This window comes from Aotus nancymaae, unplaced genomic scaffold (assembly GCF_030222135.1).
Source record: "Aotus nancymaae isolate 86718 unplaced genomic scaffold, 86718_ANA_hifiasm-v0.15.2.pri h1tg000053l, whole genome shotgun sequence".
NCBI classification, from domain to species: Eukaryota; Metazoa; Chordata; class Mammalia; order Primates; family Aotidae; genus Aotus; species Aotus nancymaae.
The window spans coordinates 12,344,519-12,364,667 of NW_026988467.1; the positions used below are offsets into that span (position 1 = coordinate 12,344,519).

Genomic DNA, 20,149 nt, shown 5'->3' on the forward strand with positions numbered 1-20,149 from the left:
CCATTTCTACTAAAAGTAGAAAAATTAGCTGGGTGTGGTGGCACATGCCTGTAATCCCAGCTACTCAGGAGGTTGAGTCAGGAGAATTGCTTGAACCCGGGAGGCGGAAGTTGCAATGAGCCGAGATCGAGCCATTGCACTCCAGCCTGGGCGACAAGAGCGAAACTCCATCTCAAAAAAAAAAGAGAAAAAGAAAACAAAGAAGCTAAAAGGATACTCACAGAATCCAGCACCCTCATTATGCTGGGATGTTGGGGGGGAACTGAGGCTTAGAGAGGGGAAGGATAAGAGCCTGTTCCTCAGTCCCAGGTGTGTATGTCACTGCACACACTGCTTTAGTGGGTAAGGAGAAAACCCTTTGTACTCAAAAATCACCCTTTAAAATCCCTTACTCCCCAGGCCCGCAGACCCCAGAGGCCGAAAAGTCAAGAAAGAACCTGCCCTGTTCTCCATGTGCGGCGGCTGTGGCCTCCCCTCCCTTGGGCGTTGGAGGTGAGGATCTGGTTTGCCCAGGGGGAGCAAAAATGTAACTGCAGAGCCCAGTCTTCTCTCTGGTCGGCGCCCACCGATAGTTGCACCTGCAGGAGTGAAATATGGACCTGACTCTGCTCTGCCATGTCCCACATCTGGGTTAGAGACTGTGGCATCCAAAGCCGGGGAAGGAAGGGGGAAGAGTCTGCAGCGGGAGCTGGAGGGCAAACTGAACGTCGCCTCCTTGTGAGCACAACAGAGCCAGAGGCGCCTTTGTGTCGTTTTTATTCTCCGCCAGGCATTCATTCCTAAAGATTCAGCTTTCGTGTTTTCTCAGTCTTTGGCCTGGCAGGGCCCAGCCTAGAGACATGCCATCATTGTGGGGCCACAGCTGGGCCCCCGGTCACACCCTCATCTCAGGCATGCCTGTGGTCACCTCTGAGTTGGAAAAATAAGTCCCTCCCCACACACCCTCCCTCCTGCCCCCAGAGTCCCCACATTCCCAGGAGCGACTGGTCTCATTCCATGATCCTGCAGGGCCTGCTGGGCATGACATCACCAGTCACCATGGCAGTGGTTCCAGTGGCTTGGCTGCTGGAATAGGACCCGTGTGGGTGAAGCCAGATGCCTGGGAAGCCGCGCAGAGCACTGGGGAACCAGGGACTGAGTCAGGAGGCCGGTCCCAGAGAAACACAGTCATGCCTTGCAGGCTGGCAGCTCATCTTACATTAGGAGCATTTGGGGACGATCAGATCAGGTTTTGAAGGAGAGAAAAAAAGCAGAGCTATAAGGAAGAAAGGAAGAGTTCGACTGCATCATTTTCATAGCTGCGTGTAGATTTCAGATGATTTCTCGGGGGTCCATTGCACCAGCCTCCTTGCTTGTGTAGAGTTGCACCACCCGCCGTGTGCAAATCGGACGTCACCTCCTTGGGTACACGACACAGCCAGTGCGCCTTTGTTTTGTTTTTAGTCGTTCTGCACCTGGCATTCATTCCTAAAGACTCAGCTTTTGTATTGTGTTGGTCTTTAGCCTGGCAGAGTCCAGCCAGAGCTGGGCAGAGCGAGGAGTGCCCGTGGAAAGGAACCATGAATGAAGCCTCATGTGAGAGGGTGGCAGCACGTCTCACGGCCTGCCCTGGCGTGTCTGTTGGGAATGTGCTGGGCTGCATGTAACAATAAACCCCAAAACACTGGGGCTTGTTTTTCTCCTGCTGTAAGGCATCCTGGCTGGGTGGTACCATCAGGGGCCCTGGCCGTTTCTGTTTTTCCTTTTCCTCCCCATTCTTAGCTCATATCTTTTGTCCTTGTGCTCAAAAAAGGGCTTAGAAAGAAAATTAGATTTCCTGGTGGGTGTCTGTGTGCATCTTTTTGTGAGACAGAGTTTCACTCTTGTTGTCCAGGCTGGAGCGCAATGGTGTGATCTCGGCTCACTGCAACCTCCACCTCCCAGGTTCAAGCGATTCTCCTGCCTCAGCCTCCTGAGTAGCTGGGATTACAGGCACCTGCCACCATGCCCAACTAATTTTTATATTTTTAGTAGAGACAGAGTTTCACCATGTTGGTCAGGCTGGTCTTTAACTCCTGACCTCACGCGATCCACCTGCCTCGGCCTCCTGAAGTGCTGAGATTACAGGCGTGAGCCACCGTGCCCAGCCTGTCTGTGTGCATGTTAATGTCCAGAACTGTGACACGTGCCCCTTGTAGCTGCAAGAGAGCTTGGGAAATTGAGCATTTTAGCTGGACACATTCCCCCTCATACAGAATGGGAGCTGTCATGGTGAGGAGGAGGGTGGGTGGTACCACTGCCAGCCATAGGTGTGACTTTGTCTCCTCTGAGAGCGTCAGCCTCCCACACAGCAGGAACCACGTCTGGCTCACCTCTGTCCTCACAGCAGCAAGCCTGGCATACAGTAGGTGCTTAATTGAACAGTCTGGGGAGAGCTGTAGGTCCCCTCTTAGGCAGAAGTGAATAATCTACAGGCACAGGCATGGCTCTTGCTCTCCGAGGGCCCCAGGTTAGATGCAGGAGGCATAACCCTGCCCCACCGTGGAGGCGGCCCGCGGGTTGCACAGGCAGAGCCAGGCACATGTGCACACACCCTTTGGACTGCTGGATAAATGGTAACAGGGATGGATTAGCAGGGACACCCACAGAGGCCACAGGAGGCTGCACTTCTCCCCCCTCAAAGGCCGTTTGTGAGAGGAAAGGCCCGGGAATGCCATGTTGGGGGGCTGGGGGGGGTGCCCTCCCAGGGTCTCCAATTGCCAAGAGCAGAGTCTGGAGTTTGGTTCTCATGGAGATGAGGATAACGTAGATGTGGTTAGTTTCCAACCAGAAGGCAGAGGCATGATTTCCCTGCCAACCAGAGGGCAGAGGTGTAAATCTGCCAGGGAGCCCATGCAGCCTGCTCAGTAGCAGCTTCTTTCCACTGGGGCAGGAGGACCCAGTGAGGTTCCTGGAAGCCACAGTGACAGCATGGCTGGGGTCAGCGCCCCTGCCCCCGAGGAGCCACTCCGCAAGCTCGGCAGTACTCCCTGCTGCTCTCCAGCCGCCAGCATGAAACCAGCCTGGGACTGAGAGTCAGCTGCCCCTTCAACCCCAGCTCTGCTCTTAACCGGCTGTGTGGCCTTCGTTTTCCCCTCTGTGAGATGGGATGATAAAAATCCTCACTATGCACCTGCCTCTCATGGGAGAGCGGCCAGGATCCCATGAGCATGTGCAAATGGAAATTTCCCATTCGTCAGTGACAGCGGAGCCCGGCTCTTCCTTAAGGAAATTTCTGCCAGGTTACATCTTTATTTTTATTTTTATTTATTATTTATTTGTTTGAGGTGGAGTCTCACTCTGTCCCCCAGGCTGGAGTACAGTGGCGTGATCTCAGCTCACTGCAGCCTCCACCTCCCAGGTTCAAGCAATTCTGCCTCAGCCTCCCAAGTAGCTGGGACTACAAGCGCGTGCCACTACGCCTGGCTAATTTTTGTATTTTTAATAGAGATGGAGTTTCACCATATTAGCCAGGCTGGTCTTGAACTCCTGACCTCATGATCTGCCTGCCTCAGCCTCCCAAAGTGCTAGGATTACAGGTGTGAGCCACCACGCCTGGCCTTTTAGAGACAGAGTTTCGCTCTATTGCCCAGGTGGGAGTACAGCGGTGTGATCTTGGCTCACAGCAACCTCTGCCTCCCGGGTTAGGCAATTCTTGTGCCTCAGCTTCTGGAATGGCTGAGACTACAGGCACATGCCAACCATGCCCAGCTAATTTTTGCATTATTGGTAGAGACGGGGTTTCACAAGTTGGCCAGGCTGGTCTCGAACTCCTGACCTCAAGTGCTCTGCCTGCCGCTCAAAGTGCTGGGATCAGGCATGAGCCACCATGCCCAGTCATGTATCTTTAGATGTTGGGTTTTCTTAATGTGAAGTTCACCAGTAATGTGGTCACACCATGTTAGGGGGTGGGGCACAAAACTAGCCTAGCTGTGTTGGGGCCTCCCACCCACTGCCTGAGACCTGCGGGGCCCACCCCGTGCCTGGCAGGAGTGAAGCAGCAGAGTCTTCTCTCCATGGTCTCCACCGTCCTGGCCCTTTAAGGTTCTGGCCCAGCAGGCCTGGAATTCTGGCCCTGGTAACCTACACTTTTGCTCAGCCAAGCCAGCCCGGGAGAGGATAGATCCAGCAGTGGGAGTCGGGAAGCTCAAAGCTGGAATTTAAAGAGCTGCCTGAGACCTGGGTCCCCACCGCGTGAGCCTCCCCCCGATGGCTCTGCACATGGTGACATGGTCCAATTGACCTGTCTCCCACCTGCGGTAGTGGGTGAAGGGCATGAGGAAGAAGGGAGCCCACAGGGCCAGAAGGACATCAGCTTATGCTGGACACTGGGTCAGGAGCTCCGAGTCCTCAGTCCTTAAGCCATACCTGGTGTCCTCAGCTCTTTCACGTACACAGGCTGCCTTTGCAGGATTGGACGTTCGGGATGAGATGGGATGGCACAGCCATTGCCATCCCATATTCTGCCCTCAGCTGGCCTTGGGGCTGGGGATCCTCCAGGTTTTGGGGGCCTCACTGTGGTGGCAGCATAACACTGGGTCAGGTGTCGACTTCAAGGTCAGACATGGCTGTGTGACTTTAAGCAAATGACTTGACCACTCTGGTCTTATCAGGCTGGAAGTTTACAGAGCCAAAGAGTTGCTTTGCCTCCCCAACCCCCACCACCACCTCCACAATTCCAGACACAAGGAGCCTGTGGAGAGGGGTTAGCCTCAGAAACCCTGCCCTGGTAGTCTCTCCGGGGAAAGGATGGAGTGCTTAGGGGTCTGGGCAAAGGCCGTGGAGCCCGCCCTACCGTCAGAGGCTGCCCTGAGCCCATTCTATGCACCAAGGAGCCAGTGCTGTGCAGAAAAGAGTCTGGAGGGGGCAGAGCATGCTGCTTGCAGGGGGCTGTTCTGGATGTGGGAGACCGTGTGTTTTGTTGTGTTGTGTGTGTTTGGATTGGTTTTAGAGACTGGATCTTGCTCTGTTACCCAGGCTGGGGTGCAGTGGCATGAACATGGCTCACTGCAGCCTGGACCTCTTGTGCTCAAGCAGTTCTCCCACCTCAGCCTCCAAGTAGCTGGGACCACAGGCATGCACCACCACAATCAGCTCCTTTTGTAAATTATTATTTTTTTGTGAAGACAAGATCTCACCATGTTTCCCAGGCTGGTCTCGAACTCCTGGGCTCAAGCAATCCTCCTGGAGGATCCCAAGGTGCTGGGATTACAAGTTTGAGCCAATGCACCCAGCCTTATTTTGTTTTGTCTTTTTAACAGCTTTACCGACATGAAATTCACATACCATACAATTCACCCATTTAGAGTGTGTAGTGGTTTTTAGTATGTTCACAGAGTCATGCATCCATCACAACCACCAGTGTTAGAGCATTTTTATCACCTCAAAAGAAATCCTGTACTCATAGCTCCCACCCTTCCACCCCCGTCCACCCACACACCCAGCCCGAGGCAGCTGTTCATCTCCTTTCTGTCTCTGTAGATTTCCCCACTGTGGGCATTTCATATCAACTGAATCACATAATACGTGGCCTTTAGTGCCTGGCCTTTTTCGCTTAGCATGTTTTCAGGTTTCATCCATGTTGTTGCAAATATCAGTGCAGTTGGCCTCTTTATCCATGGGTTCCACATCTGTGGATTCAGTGAACCGTGGATCGAAATACTTAGGGACCAGGCGCTGTGGCTCATGCCTCTAATCCCAGCACTTTGGGAGGCCAAGGCAGGCAGATGACTTCAAGTCAGGAGTTTGAGACCAGCCTGGCCAACGTGGTGAAAGCCCATCTCTACTAAAAATACAAAAATTAGCCGGGCATGGTGGCGGGCACCTATAATCCCAGCTACTCAGGAGGCTGAAGCATGAGAATCACTTGAACCCAGGAGGTGGAGGTTGCAGTGAGCCAAGATTGTGCCACTGTACTCCAATCTGGGCAGCACAGCAAGACACTGAAAAAAAAAGAAAGAAAAAAAACTCAGGAAAAGAAAATGAATGGTTGTATGTATACTGAACATGTACAGATTTTTTTTGCTTGTCATTATTCCCAAAACAATCCAGTATAACAACTATTCCTGTGGCATTTATATTTTACTAGCTATTGTAAGTGATCTAGAGGTAATTTAAAGTATACGGGGCGGGGGGTATTGTGGAGGTTGTGTGCAAATACTGTTCCATTTTCTGTAATGGACTTGAGCAGCTATGGATTTTCGTGTCCACAGAGAGTCCTGGAACCCATATCCATGGATACTGAGGGATGGCTGTCCTTGTTTTTATTTACTGTTAAGTAGTATTCCATTGCGTGGATACATCTCATCTTGCTTATTTATTCCTCCATTGGTGGACTTTCGAGTTGTTTTCACCTTTTGTGCGCTGATAAAAATGCTATAAACATTAGCATCTGCGTTTTTGTGTAGACTTACTTTTCGTAGCTCTTGGATATACACCTTGGAATAGAATCGCAGGGTCGCATGGGAACTTGGTGTTTAATCTTTGGAGGAGCTATCCGACTTTTCCAAAAGCAGCTGCGCCATTTCACGTTCCCGCCAGCAATGCCTGAGGATTCCAGATTCTCCACGTCCCACCAACCCTGACTACTGTCTGTTTTCTATTTTTTGCTGTTCTAGTGAGTGCGAAGTGCTGTTTCACTGTGGTTTCGAAGTGAGTGTGAAGTGCTGTTTCACTGTGGTTTCGAAGTGAGTGTGAAGCGGTGTTTCACTGCAGTTTTGCAGTGAGTGTGAAGCGGTGTTTCACTGCAGTTTCGCGGTGAGTGTGAAGTGGTGTTTCACTGCGGTTTCGCGGTGAGTGTGAAGTGTTTCACTGCGGTTTCGCGGTGAGTGTGAAGTGGTGTTTCACTGCGGTTTCGCGGTGAGTGTGAAGTGGTGTTTCACTGCGGTTTCACGGTGAGTGTGAAGTGGTGTTTCACTGCGGTTTCGCGGTGAGTGTGAAGTGATGTTTCACTGCGGTTTCGCGGTGAGTGTGAAGTGATGTTTCACTGCAGTTTTGAGGTGAGTATGAAGTGGTGTTTCACTGCGGTTTTGAGGTGAGTGTGAAGTGGTGTTTCATTGCGGTTTTGCACTGAGTGTGAAGTGGTGTTTCACTGCAGTTTTGAGGTGAGTGTGAAGTGGTGTTTCACTGCAGTTTTGAGGTGAGTGTGAAGTGGTGTTTCACTGCGGTTTTGAGGTGAATATGAAGTGGTGTTTCACTGCGGTTTTGAGGTGAGTGTGAAGTGGTGTTTCATTGCGGTTTCGCACTGAGTGTGAAGTGGTGTTTCACTGCAGTTTCGAGGTGAGTGTGAAGTGGTGTTTCACTGCAGTTTTGAGGTGAGTGTGAAGTGCTGTTTCACTGTGGTTTTGATTTGCATTTCCCTGATGACAGTAGATAGCGAGTTTTCTCATGTGCCTATTAGCCATTTCTTGGAGAAGAAATGTTCAGATCCTTTGTCCATTTTGTTTGTTTGTGACAGAGTCTCACTCTGTCGCCCAGGCTGGAGTGCAGTGGAGCCATCTCAGCTCACTGCAACCTCTTCCTCCAAGGTTCAAGCGATTCTGCCTCAGCCTCCCAAGTAGCTGGCATTACAGACACGCACCACCACACCCGGCTAATTTGTGGTATTTTTAGTAGAGAGGGGGTTTCACCATATTGGCCAGGCTGGTCTTGGGCTCCTGATCTCAAGTGATCCACCCACCTCGGCCTCCCAAAGTGCCGGCATTACAGGCGTGAGCACCGCACCTGACCTGCCCGTTTTTTAAATGGCTTCCTGGTCTTTTATTATCAAGTTGTAAGAGAGACTTGTATATTTCAGATGGAAGCCCCTTATCAGATATGGGATTTGCAGATATTTTCTCCCATTCTGTGGGTTGTCCTTTACTTTCTTGATGATATCCTTTGAAACACAAAAGTTTTTAATTTTGATGAGGTCAAAATATCTGTATTTTCTTTTGTTGCTCACACTTTTGGTATCATGTCTTGGTGCGTGTTTTTAGCATAATATGTCTCCCCTTGGAAGGAGTGAGGCAGGAGGGGCAGTTGGGCTGGGCTGAGTGGTTCCGCTGGGCTTAGGGTGGCCGTGGGGTTCCTTTTGGCTGGGAACTGAGGCCCAGTCTGCTTTCTGAGCCGGGGGGCCTCTGGAGCCCACCAGGCCTCCATTCTCTGGCATTGGAGACTCAACCAGTTTATGTCTGGGAAAGCAGTTTCAACAAGGACTTGCTCCCTGGTCAGATCCACACAGCTGAGAGGTGAGAATCGGGACTCTCGACATAGGTGAGCCTGGCTTGGAATCCAGGAATGCCACCAAGTGGCAGAGGCTCATGGGAGGGATGCTTCATCCTTCTGAGCCCTGTTTTCTCACCTGTTACAAAGACAACAGCGATGATACCACTTCTCAGCACTCAGGCATCGGGAGGGGACAGCTAGGGTCCTGGGAACTAACTCTCTCCTTCATCCCCAGCCATGAAAGCTGACCGGAAGCGCTTAAAGGGCGAGAAGACGGACCTGGTGAGCCAGATGCAGCAGCTGTACGCCACGCTGGAGAGTCGCGAGGAGCAGCTCCGCGACTTCATCCGCAACTATGAGCAGCATCGCAAGGTCAGCGCCGCCCTGCCCGCCCTCCCCTCCCCTCCCGACACCCAGCTCCCACCTCCCCTGCTGGCTGGCCACCTTCACAGCGTCTGTCTCTTGAATCCCCAAGCACAGATAGGGACGCCTTTGATGTGTTCAGCCAGACCTAGGCACTGAAATAAAACCGGCATAGCCCCGGAGGGGGAGCTCCACGTCTCCTGGGCAAACAGGCCTAGACAGATTAGCACAGTCAGGACAGCATGGACCCGGGAGTCCAGAGGGCTCAGATCCCGGCTCTTCCTGTTCGTGCCCTCGTGCATCTCACTGGACTGTCAGCGCCTCAGTTTCCTCTCTGCAGAATGGTGATTGTGCTGGACCTTTCAAAGCTACAATAAGGATTCTATGAGTTGATGAAGGCCACGCACTCAGGCTGGTGCCTGGCACGTAGTAAGCATCATCAATAACACGCATAGCTGACATTTACCAACACCATAATAAAAGTGTGATGAGAGAGCTGCGGAGCCCCAGTGAGGCATCAGGAAGTTCTTCCTATAGGGAGGGAGTCTTGGAAGGCTTCACAGAGGAAGTGGCATCTGCACTGGGTTCTGTGGGGTGAGTAGGAGTTTATGGGTCAGATAACTGAGAAATTTGTTTCACCGTGTATCTCTCTGGTATCTGTGGTATGACATGCCAAAGAGGACACCAAAACTTAACAAAGAGTCAGTCCCCTGGCCAGGCGCGGTGGCTCATGCCTGTAATTCCAGCACTTTGGGAGACCCAGGTGGGTAGATTGCTTGAGGACAAGAATTCGAGACCAGCCTGGCCAAAAGCCCATCTCTACTAAAAATACAAAAATTAGCCGGGCATCATGGTGCACACCTCTAGTCCCAGCTACTCAGGAGGCTGAGGCACAGAATCACTGGAATCCAGGAGGTGGAGGCTGCAGTGAGCCAGGATTGCACCACTGCACTCCAGCCTCAAGCTGAATGCCCCCACCCCCCCGCCTCTGTTTTCTTCCCTGTGTGGGCACCTTGGTCACAGCCCTTGTCACAGGTGTTCAGCTCGAGGCTTTTTGTTTGAACAGTGGGAAGCGGCAGGCGGGTGAATGGGTCTCTTCCCAGATGCTGCCTCCGAGCCCGAGTTAAGAGACCGGAGTGTCCCAGCCTGGATTTGAATCTAGATACTTGGTCCCCCACTCCCGCTTCGGTCTTCACCAGTGGGTGCTCACTGTTACCTCCCGAGCACACACATCACTTCCTTTCTGTGATGAAAGGAGCCTCCAGGGTTCTTTAGGCCAGGCCGCCACAGCTCCTGATGGGGATCTCGGGATTCTAGCTGCCCTCAGTGCCCAACTCCCCCTACTCTGCCTGCGCAGCTCCCCCACCCTGCCTGCCCCCAACCACCCTACCTGCCCGGCTCCCCCTTGCCCCGCCTGTCCCACCCAGCTCCCCATGCCCTGCCTACTTGGCCTGACTCCCCTTCACGTTAGATGAACTGAGCCTCCCCATGCCTGCCACAGGCAAACAGTTTGGCAGGAAGTGGACAACCCAGAAGGGAGGCAGAGGGAGGTACGGGAGGCCACGGAGGCTGCTTTCTCAGGCTCTGGCATGGGGAGCAGCTTGTGGGCCTGGGGTCTGCTCCTTGGGGTGAGGCTCTCTCACCAGCATTGCCTTTGGCCATCATCGGGGAGGCAGAGGCCAGGGGCTCAGGAGCGACCTCCATGCAGAGGGAGGGAGGGGCAGGGGACCCCGCTGTCCTGTCTGATGATGCCAGTACAGGCGTGTGCTCACAGGCATGTACTGTGGGAGTGACAGGTGTGTGCTCACAGGCACATGCTGTGGGAGTGACGGTGTGTACTTCCAGGGCTTGCAGGCAGAGTTCTCAGAGCCTCGTGTGTGTCCATTCATTGAACACTCACACGGACACTGCAGGGCGTGTGGTTATCCTCCCCTTTCACAGATGAGCCAGCAGACACAGAGAGGAAAGATGGCACATCCACAGTCATACGGCTGGTGATGGCGGGGCAGGGGGCTTACAGGGCCTGGGTCCAGAGCCTGTGTGTCTTCCTCCTGTGCAATGTCTCCCTCTGGCACCCAGCACAGCATCTTCTGGTCACCTCTGCTCCCTGCTGCCCCTTCTGTGTCCACCTCTCTCATTTCTCCATCCTCAGCCCAAGGAGCTTGATCTTTCTTCAGTGGGCAAGGCAGGGAGAGCCTCTGCCTGACCAGCCTATTCCATGCCCAGCAGCAGGGAAACCTGGTCACCTCTTGATTATTGGGGACGGTACACGGGGGGCCAGAGAACCAGCCCACAGCCTTCAGTGACGTGCTGGCCCCAGGGCAGGAGACAGGCTTCAAGCTGACCTTGTACTTGTCACCTGAGCCACCAGCTTCCTCTGCCTGGGACTAGGGTCATGCAGGGCTTAAGAGCACACAGCTAGGTTAGAATCTCACCTCTGGACTCGCTAGTGGAGTGGCACGGACAAGCAGCTGACTCTCCCCGGTCCAGCCTTCACATCTGTAAAGCAGGATGAATGTCGCAGCTGCTCACAGCCCAGGGCTGTCAGCACTGAGGCTTCCAGGGCATGGAAGGCAAGTTGGGGTAGGGACATATGCTTGCTACCATTGTTATTATCATTACCATTACCATTATTACTGCTGAGTCAGCCATTTGATCATGAAAATTCCACAGTGAATTTCAAAGCCCCTCTCCCAGCCCCTGACCTGCTGCTCGCTGGCATTGGTCTCGCTGGCAAACCCAGAGAAGGAAATGAAGGCCCCGGGTGTGCAGGGGTGGAGCTGTGGCTGGTCCCACGCAGACACCAGACGCAGGCCTGGTCTCTGGGGAAAAGATAGGGAGGCAAGACCTGTGTGGAAATGAACCCAGATAAGACCTTCTGGGAGGGACAGAGGGTCTCAGAGGACCCAGGAATCAGGAGCCAGAAGAAAGGGCTCCCTTTGGGAGGCCGAGGCAGGAGGATCACAAGGTCAAGAAATTGACCTTGTGAATCATCCACAAGGTTGACCTTGTGATCAACCATCCTGGCTAACACGGTGAAACCCTGTCTCTACTAAAAATACAAAAATTAGTGGGGCATGGTGGCTCGTGCCTGTAGTCCCAGCTACTCGGGAGGCTGAGGCAGGAGAATCACTTGAACCTGGGAGGCAGAGGTTGCAGTGAACCAAGATCATGCCACTGCACTCCAGCCTGGCGACAGAGCGGAACTCCATCTCAGAATAAAAAAAAAAAGAGCTCCCTGAAAATGTGTGCCCTGAAGGAGGACGGATCAGTATTTGGAAAAGCAGGCTGGTGCGGTGGCTCACGCCTGTAATCCCAGCACTCTGAGAGGCCAAAGTGGGAGGATCACTTGAGCCCACGAGTTCAAGACCAGCCTGGACAACAGAGTGAGACCTCCATCTCTACAAAAAATAGTAAAAAATTAGCCAGGCAGGGTAGCAAATGCCTGTAGTCTCAGCTACTTGGGGGGGATTGCTTGAGCCAGGAAAGTTACGTAGCAGTGAGCCAAGATCGTACCACTGCACTCCAGCCTGGGGCAACAGAGCGAGACCTCCATCTCTACAAAAAAATTAATAAATTAGCCAGGCGTGGTGGCACACGCCTGTAGTCCCAGCTGCCTTGGGAGGCCAAAGTGGGAGCATTGCTTGGACCAGGGAGGTTGAGGCGGCAGTGAGCCAAGACTGTGTCACTGCACTCCAGCCTGGGCAACAGAATGAGACCCTGTCTCAAAAAAAGAAGAAAAGAAAAAAAAGCAAGAGAGTACTGAGCAGAGTCCAAGAGGGTCCAAGAGATGGCGCTGTTACCAGGTAATGATCCTGGCAAGGACTGTGGTGATGGCTGCCTTCAGAGACCACCAGCAGGAACTGGCATGAACATAGTATTACCTATAGCAGACATTTATTGGGCACCTGCTGTATACAGGCATGAACATGGTATTACCAATAGCAGACATTTATTGTGTACCTGCTGTATACAGGCGTGAACATGGCATTACCAATAGCAGATGTTTATTGTGCACCTGCTGTATACAGGTGTGAACATGGCATTACCAATAGCAGGTGTTTATTGTGCACCTGCTGTATACAGGTGTGAACATGGCATTACCAATAGCAGATGTTTATTGTGCACCTACTGTATACAGGTGTGAACATGGCATTATCAATAGCAAGTGTTTATTGTGCACCTGCTGTATACAGGTGTGAACATGGCATTACCAATAGCAGATGTTTATTGTGTACCTGCTGTATACAGGCATGAATGTGGTATTACCAATAGCAGATGTTTATTATGCACCTGCTGTATACAGGTGTGAACATGGCATTATCAATAGCAGGTGTTTATTGTGCACCTGCTGTATACAGATGTGAACATGGCATTACCAATAGCAGATGTTTATTGTGTACCTGCTGTATACAGGCATGAATGTGGTATTACCAATAGCAGATGTTTATTGTGCACCTGCTGTATACAGGTGTGAACATGGCATTATCAATAGCAGGTGTTTATTGTGCACCTGCTGTATACAGGTGTGACCATGGCATTACCAATAGCAGATGTTTATTGTGTACCTACTGTACACAGGCATGAACCTGGCAAGTAGCAGATGTTTATTGTGCACCTACTGTGTAAGGCATGAACGTGACATTACCAATAGCAGATGTTTATTGTGCACCTACTGTATGCAAACATGAACATGATATTGCCCATAGCATATGTTTATTTTGCACCTACTGTGCATAGGCACTGCCCCCATCTCTTCACATTTGCTACTTTGATAGCAATCCTGTGAGGAGCGGTTGTCCCTATTCCCTCCATTTAACAGGTGAAAACTGAGACTTAAAGTCATGGGCCCAGGGCCACACGATTATGAAAAGGGTAGAGGCAGGATACAAACCCAGGAGGCCCAGCCCTAGAGCCCCAGCACCAGAGTGCATAGGACCGGCCCTTCCCTGGTCCGCCCTCCTCCCATCACTCAGGACATGTTCAGAGGAACAAAGGAATGATTCCCGCTGTTTGCTGTTTTCAACAACCCAAGGCTGACCACAGAGAGGAGGTCACAGCTGTCCCCATGAGCCGTGGGTGGAGTGCTGGCTATTTCAGTGGCCAACCTAGAGTTTCCTACAAATGCTTCTCTGTGTCTTTTCATGGTGCATCTCAATTTGGTTTTTAAAATTGTTTTGGCAAAAATGGTACATATTTGTGGGGTACATAGTGATGTTTGGATACTTGGAATGTATAGTGATCAGATCAAGGTAATTAATGTATCCATCTTATAGTTTTTATAAGTTTGCTTTTATTTGGCTGTAAAATTCCCATGGAGACCACCATGTCGTTTTTTAAGTCATAGGTGACTAGGGGCATCCCCCAAGTCTGACCAGCAGCTGGGGTGGGGTTGAAGCTACTGGATAGAAGCCTTGTAGCTGTGGCTGCTGGGGCAGCTCCCTGTGGCCACAGCTGAGCAGCAAGTGTCACTTTTATTGAGTGGCTTCATAATACCCTTCAGGTTCATTTAAAAAAATGAAATTTGGAAAGCACTGATTTTTAAAAAATTAATACCTTAATATTAAGATATTGGGCCAGGCGCAGTGGCTCATACCTGTAATCCCAGCACTTTGGGAGACCGAGGTGGGTGGATCACCTGGGGTCGGGAGTTCGATACCAGCCTGACCAATATGGAGAAACCCCATCTCTACGAAAAATACAAAATTAGCCTTGCATGGTGGCGCGTGCCTGTAATCCCAGCTACTCTGGAGGCTGAGGCAGGAGAATTGCTTGAACCCAGGAGGTGGAGGTTGTGGTGAGCCAAGATCGCACCACTGCACTCCAGCCTGGACAACAAGAGCAAAACTCTGTCTACAAAAAAAATAAAAATTAAGATACTAATATTAATATTAGAAGTGGAGAGAGTCGCTCCTGTAGTTCCAGCAGATCGGTTGAATAGTAACATTGAAACCATTTTTTAGTCATTGTTGGATTCAGCCCCATTTTACAAGTGGGAAGACTGAGACCCACAGGGGTCAAATGACTGACCCAAAGACACATGTTTAGAGCCAGTCTGGCAAAACTGAAGCCACAAGTCCGGTTTTATTTCACCTCTTTTAAGATCTTGCAACTGGTTACCAAAAATGATTTGCAATTTTATGTGCAAGGTAAATATCCCCCTGGAACAGGATGACTGGAACCCTCAGGTTCCCTAGCCCACTCGGCTGTGTCCCCACAGCCTGCCGTGGCCCACCCAACTTCTCCAGGAGACCCCTGCAGGACCCTACTGGGGCAGGCAGCAGGAAGGACCCCAGGCCCTGAGCTACTTGAGGGGTGTGGGGGGCAGCACAGGAACAAGGCTGCTAAGAAAGAGGGGTCTTGTCCTGTCCAGAATGTGGCCGATGGCCAGGCGTGGTGGCTCATGCCTGTAATCCAGCACTTTGAGAGGCTGAGGTGTACAGATCACCTGGGATCAGGAGTCCAAGACCAGCCTAGCCAACATGACAAAAGCCTGTCTCTACTAAAAACACAAAAATGATGCGGGCATGGTGGTGCATGCCTGTAGTCACAGCTACTTGGGAGGCTGAGGTAGGAGAATTGCTTGAAAGCGGGAGACAGGGGTTGCAGTGAGCTGAGATCACACCACTGCACTCCAGCTTGAGTGGCAGAGCAAGACACCATCTCAAAAAAAAAAGCAAAAACAAATGAAAAAACAGAATATGGTAAATTTCAACATCTCCGAAAGCTGTGCCAAATGCACTTTCCCTGTCACGTGACAGCAGATGGAAGGGCGACTGAGGGACTCTCCATCAGTCCAGCAGAGGAAGTTCACAGCAGGCCAGGCAGCCAGGCTGAGGGCTAGACACAGGGTGATGCCGAGTGGAGAGGCCACATCAAACACAGGCCACTTTCATCCCACCACTGCCACCTCCCCAGCCAACCTCTTTTTTTAGACGGAGTTTTGCTCTGTTGCCCAGGCTGGAGTGCAAGTGGCACAGTCTCCGCTCACCGCAACCTCTGCCTCCTGGGTTAAGTGATTCTCGTGCCTTAGCCTCTGGAGGAGCTGGGATTGATTACGGGCACACGCCACCACACCTGGCTAATTTTTGTATTTTTTAGTAGATGCAGGGTTTCACCATGTTGGCCTGGCTAGTCTCAAGCTCCTGACCTCAATTGATCCACCCTCGTCGGCTCCTCGGCCTCCCGAAGTGCTGGGATTATAGGCGTGAGCCACCGTGCCCAGCCCACAGCCAGACCTTCATGCTCCTGCAGCCCCCTCCTCCACTCTCCACATTTCACTCCCCTCTTTTTTTTTTTTTTTTTTGAGACAAAGTTTTGCTCTTGTTGCCCAGACTGGAGTGCAACGGTACAGTCTCGGCTCACCACAAACTCCGCCTCCCAGGTTCAAGCAATTATCCTGCCTCAGCCTCCCAAGTAGCTGGGATTACAGGCATGCGCCACGATGCCTGACTAATTTTGTATTTTTAGTAGAGACAGGGTTTCTCCATGTTGGTCAGGCTGGTCTCAAACTCCTGACCTCATGTGATCGACTCACCTTGGCCTCCCGAAGTGCTGGGATTATAGGCGTGAGCCTCTACGCCTGCCACACTTCATTCTTATGTCCATGTGATCCCCACGTGCTGGCAGCCCTAAAGAACCTTAGCTCCCAGGCCTGTCATCCAAGGCCCCACAAGGTCTGGCCAAATCCCGCCCTCATAAATTCCCACCACCCCCACCCCCATCCAGTTCCAGACCTCCCAGGGGTCTCCTTTCAGTTCCTTTCCGGCCTCAGGTACCAGCAGGGATTGAGACCTCTACCACACTGTCTATGGGCTGGGGAAGCTATTATACTTCTCTGGGCCTCAGTTTGCTCGTCTGTGAAATAGGGATAATTATAGTCCCTGCCTCAGGAGTGGTTGTGAGGTTTAAGCAGAATAATGCACCTAAAACCCTTAGCACTGTACGAAACATTCTACGGCATTTGCTGCTGAGCCAAACTCTCCTGCTGTCAGGGAATATGACCCCAGGGAGGTGGGAGTCCAAAACTGAAAGCACCCACAAGGCCTTCCCACGAGGCCTAGCACCCTTGGTCTGTTCATGAGTAGTCGTGTGAACCAGTGACTGCAATGAGACAAAAATGATCCTGAGGGTCCTAGTGGGGCTTCCTCCTAATTCAGGGACATTTTATAGCAGCCTCTTGTACACCAGCGGGTTCTCAGGGACAACCCATACCCCAGTAGTCAGTTCTACACTGTAGCAGAATTTTTCACTATAAGCTCCACAAGTGTAGGGATTTTTGTCTGGTTAATACCAGACAAATATCCACAAATATTAGTTGAATAACAGACCAGTATCAGCTTCAAATAAAGAAAAGAGGTTAGAGAGGGCCTGGGGTTTCTTTCTTACATGGGTGGTCAGGGAAGGCTTCTCGGAGGAGGAGACATTTGAGCAGCAATCTGAGTGACGCGAGCAGGTGCCTGCTGGGACAGCAGCCCGGTGCAGAGCTCTCCAGGTGAATTCCCTCATGCAGATCTACACAAACACCCCAAAGTATGTGTGGTGTTATTCCCTGGTTACAGATGGGGAAACTGAGGCAGGGATGACTCGCAGTAGTCATTGCAAAGCCAGGATTTGGCCCAGGTTCCCCCACTGTCTCCAGAACCAAGGTCATAGCTACCGCTCTGTGACAGCCACAGAGAGAGGACCAAGTTCTCACCATCAGCCTCCCCTCTCTCACCATCTGGAAGTGAGGCCTTCAGAGACAGGCCTGTCAGACAAGGCAGGATGGTGGCCTCTCTCCACGTTCCCAGGCCACATGGAGACCTTGGATTTGCTTTCGATTTGGTGAATGGGAAGATGGTGGCTGGGTGGGTGGATGGGAAGGGCTCCCCGCTGGGCCCATCCTTTTGAGAAGGACGCCAGTTGTTCTGAAACGTTGCTCCGGCCAACAGAGGTCACAGCCCCGATTCAGCTATCTGTTCCTTCCCTGCTGGCTCTGCTCTGGGGACTGGCACAGCCGGGGACCGGCCCTTCCCTGGACAATCACAGAAAACAGCTCAGGCAGGAGGACCGGCCTGGGGAGGGGTCTTGGGAGAGCGGCCCAGGACCGTGCCGTGTTCAGGACACAGCAGCTGTTTCTCTCATGGGCTGTGACCTTGTGGGGTGGTGGCCGGACCGTGTGGCAGTCCACAGAATTGGGGTTGCTGATGCCTCCTTACTGTGGACCCTGTTTCCCTGTGATGAGCACAATTTACCAAACAGAACAAAGCCCCACAGCAACGCCTGCACCCTAACTTCTGTCAGACTGTGTGAAGTATTTCCCACATGTGAAGTCATTCAATCTTGAGCATTCTTTGAAATAGGTAGGATTGACCCCTGGCCCATTTTACATCCGGGGGAACCCAGGCTTGATGAGGGAGAATGACTTCCCCAAAGCAGCCATTTGCTCACTTATTCATTCGTGCAGTGAGAAAAGTATTTACTGAGCATCCACAAGGTTCGTCTCTGTTCCAGTCTTCCAGCTAGTTTGTGACAGAGCTAGAGTTCACGCCCACAGCTTTCCCACCACAGAGCCGGAGCTCCTGGCCACATGGGGTCTCCCCACTTCTTTTTCTTTTCTTTCTTTCTTTCTTTTTTTTTTTTTTTCTGAGACGGAGTTTCGCTCTTGATACCCAGGCTGGAGCGCAATGGCGCGATCTCGGCTCACCGCAATCTCCGCCTCCTGGGTTCAGGCAATTCTCCTGCCTCAGCCTCCTGAGTAGCTGGGATTACAGGCACGCGCCACCGTGCCCAGCTAATTTTTTTGTATTAGTAGAGACGGGGTTTCACCATGTTGACCAAGATGGTCTCGATCTCTTGACCTCGTGATCCACCCGCCTCGGCCTCCCAAAGTGCTGGGATTACAGGCTTGAGCCACCGCGCCCGGCCTTTTTTTTTTTTTTTTTTTGAGACAGAGTCTTGCCCTGTCACCCAGGCTGGAGTACAGTGGCACGATCTTGGCTCACTGCAACCTCCACCTCGCGGGTTCAAACAATTCTCCTGTCTTGGCCTCATGAGTAGCTGGGACTACAGGTATGCACCACCACACCCGGCTAACTTTTTGTATTTTTAGTAGAGACGGGGTTTCACCATGTCAGCCAAGATGGTCTCGATCTCCTGACCTCATCATCCACCCGCCTCGGCCTCCCAAATTGCTGGGATTACAGGCATGAGCCACTGTGCCCGGCCCCCAGGCACAGTGGCTCATGCCTGTAATCCCAGCAATCTCTCTAGGGATCAGGCCCTCTTTAGGTGTCCCTGGGCCAAGAGGAGCCTGGTTGTGACACGCACATTACTCTCTCCGTCTCCCACCCACAGGAGAGCGAAGACGCGGTCAAAGCGCTGGCCAAGGAGAAGGACCTGCTGGAGCGTGAGAAGTGGGAGCTGCGACGCCAAGCCAAGGAGGCCACAGACCACGCCGCGGCCCTGCGCTCCCAGCTGGACCTCAAGGACAACCGGATGAAGGAGCTGGAGGCCGAGCTGGCCATGGTGAGAACCCTCCCCACCCAGGTGGGCCTGGCATCTGCCAACAGTGCCACGGTGGGAGCAGGACATCGGGCACGATGGGCTCATTCCGGAGTCCTAGGGTGGGGTGGGTGGGGCAGAGCCGGACACAAGCAGAGTGGCAGAGCCCACAGCGGGAGGGGCTTTCTGCAATGCTCCATAAGCTTCCCTCCAAGACCATGCCCCCTGAGCCTGGGCCAGCCTTTTATCCGCCTGCTTTGGGCCCAGGGAATCTGGGGACCTTGGGAAACCATTCCCTCACCCACACACCCCAGCCCACGGTTAGGAGAAAAACGGGCCAAGTGCGGGGGCTCATGCCTGTGATCCCAGCAGTTTAGGAGGCCGTGGCAGGCAGATTGTTTGAGCCCAGGAGTTTGAGACCAGCCTGGAAAACATGGCAAAACCCCATCTCTACCAAAAAATAAAAAATAAAAAAATAGCCGAGCATGGTTCATGCCTGTGGTCCCAACCAGTCCGGTTGCTGAAGCAGAAGGATTGCCTGAGCCCAGGAGGCGGAGGCTGCAGGGAGCCATGGTCACGCCACCACACCCAGCCTTGGTAACAGTGACACCCTGTCTCAAAAAAAAAACAAGGAAAAAAGGTTTTTTGGTTTAAAAGATACATATTTGCTTAGGAAAATATTTGGGAGGAAATACATGGAAATATTAATATTCATTCTCCCATAGTGGTAGGATTTCAAGTGACTTTTATTTATTTCTGTTTGTTTATTGGCCTCTTTTCACATGTCTCTGAAGCAAAAATGTCTTATTTGGGTCATTAAGGAAATAAATAATTTTTTCCTAACCCAAACCAGACCCTCAAAATACTTTCAAACACTTTGTTTTCCCAGGAGGTGCGTAGCCTTCGCGTGTGGGGACAGAGAGTCTGGGTGGGGACACAGCCCTGCGGTCTGTTCTGCCGGCTCCTGTGTGACCTTGGGCTGCTCACTCAACTGCTCTGTGCTTCAATGCCTTTTACTTGTTACTGGGTTGGGAGTGAGGTCTTAATGCCACCCTACCTTCCCCACAGGGTAGCTGGG

General features: G+C 52.1%; 1 protein-coding gene across 5 annotated transcripts in view; it reads left to right on the forward strand.

Annotated features, from left to right (window-relative positions):
- KAZN (kazrin, periplakin interacting protein) overlaps positions 1–20,149 on the forward strand; it is a 1,270,084-nt gene that overhangs the window by 1,177,962 nt on the left and 71,973 nt on the right. For all 5 annotated transcript variants that reach the window (XM_064363326.1, XM_064363330.1, XM_064363329.1 and 2 more), the window contains 2 exons: positions 8,459–8,595; positions 18,925–19,095. In XM_064363326.1, coding sequence (XP_064219396.1) covers positions 8,459–8,595; positions 18,925–19,095 — 308 coding nt within the window. The remainder of the gene's footprint in view (positions 1–8,458; positions 8,596–18,924; positions 19,096–20,149) is intronic.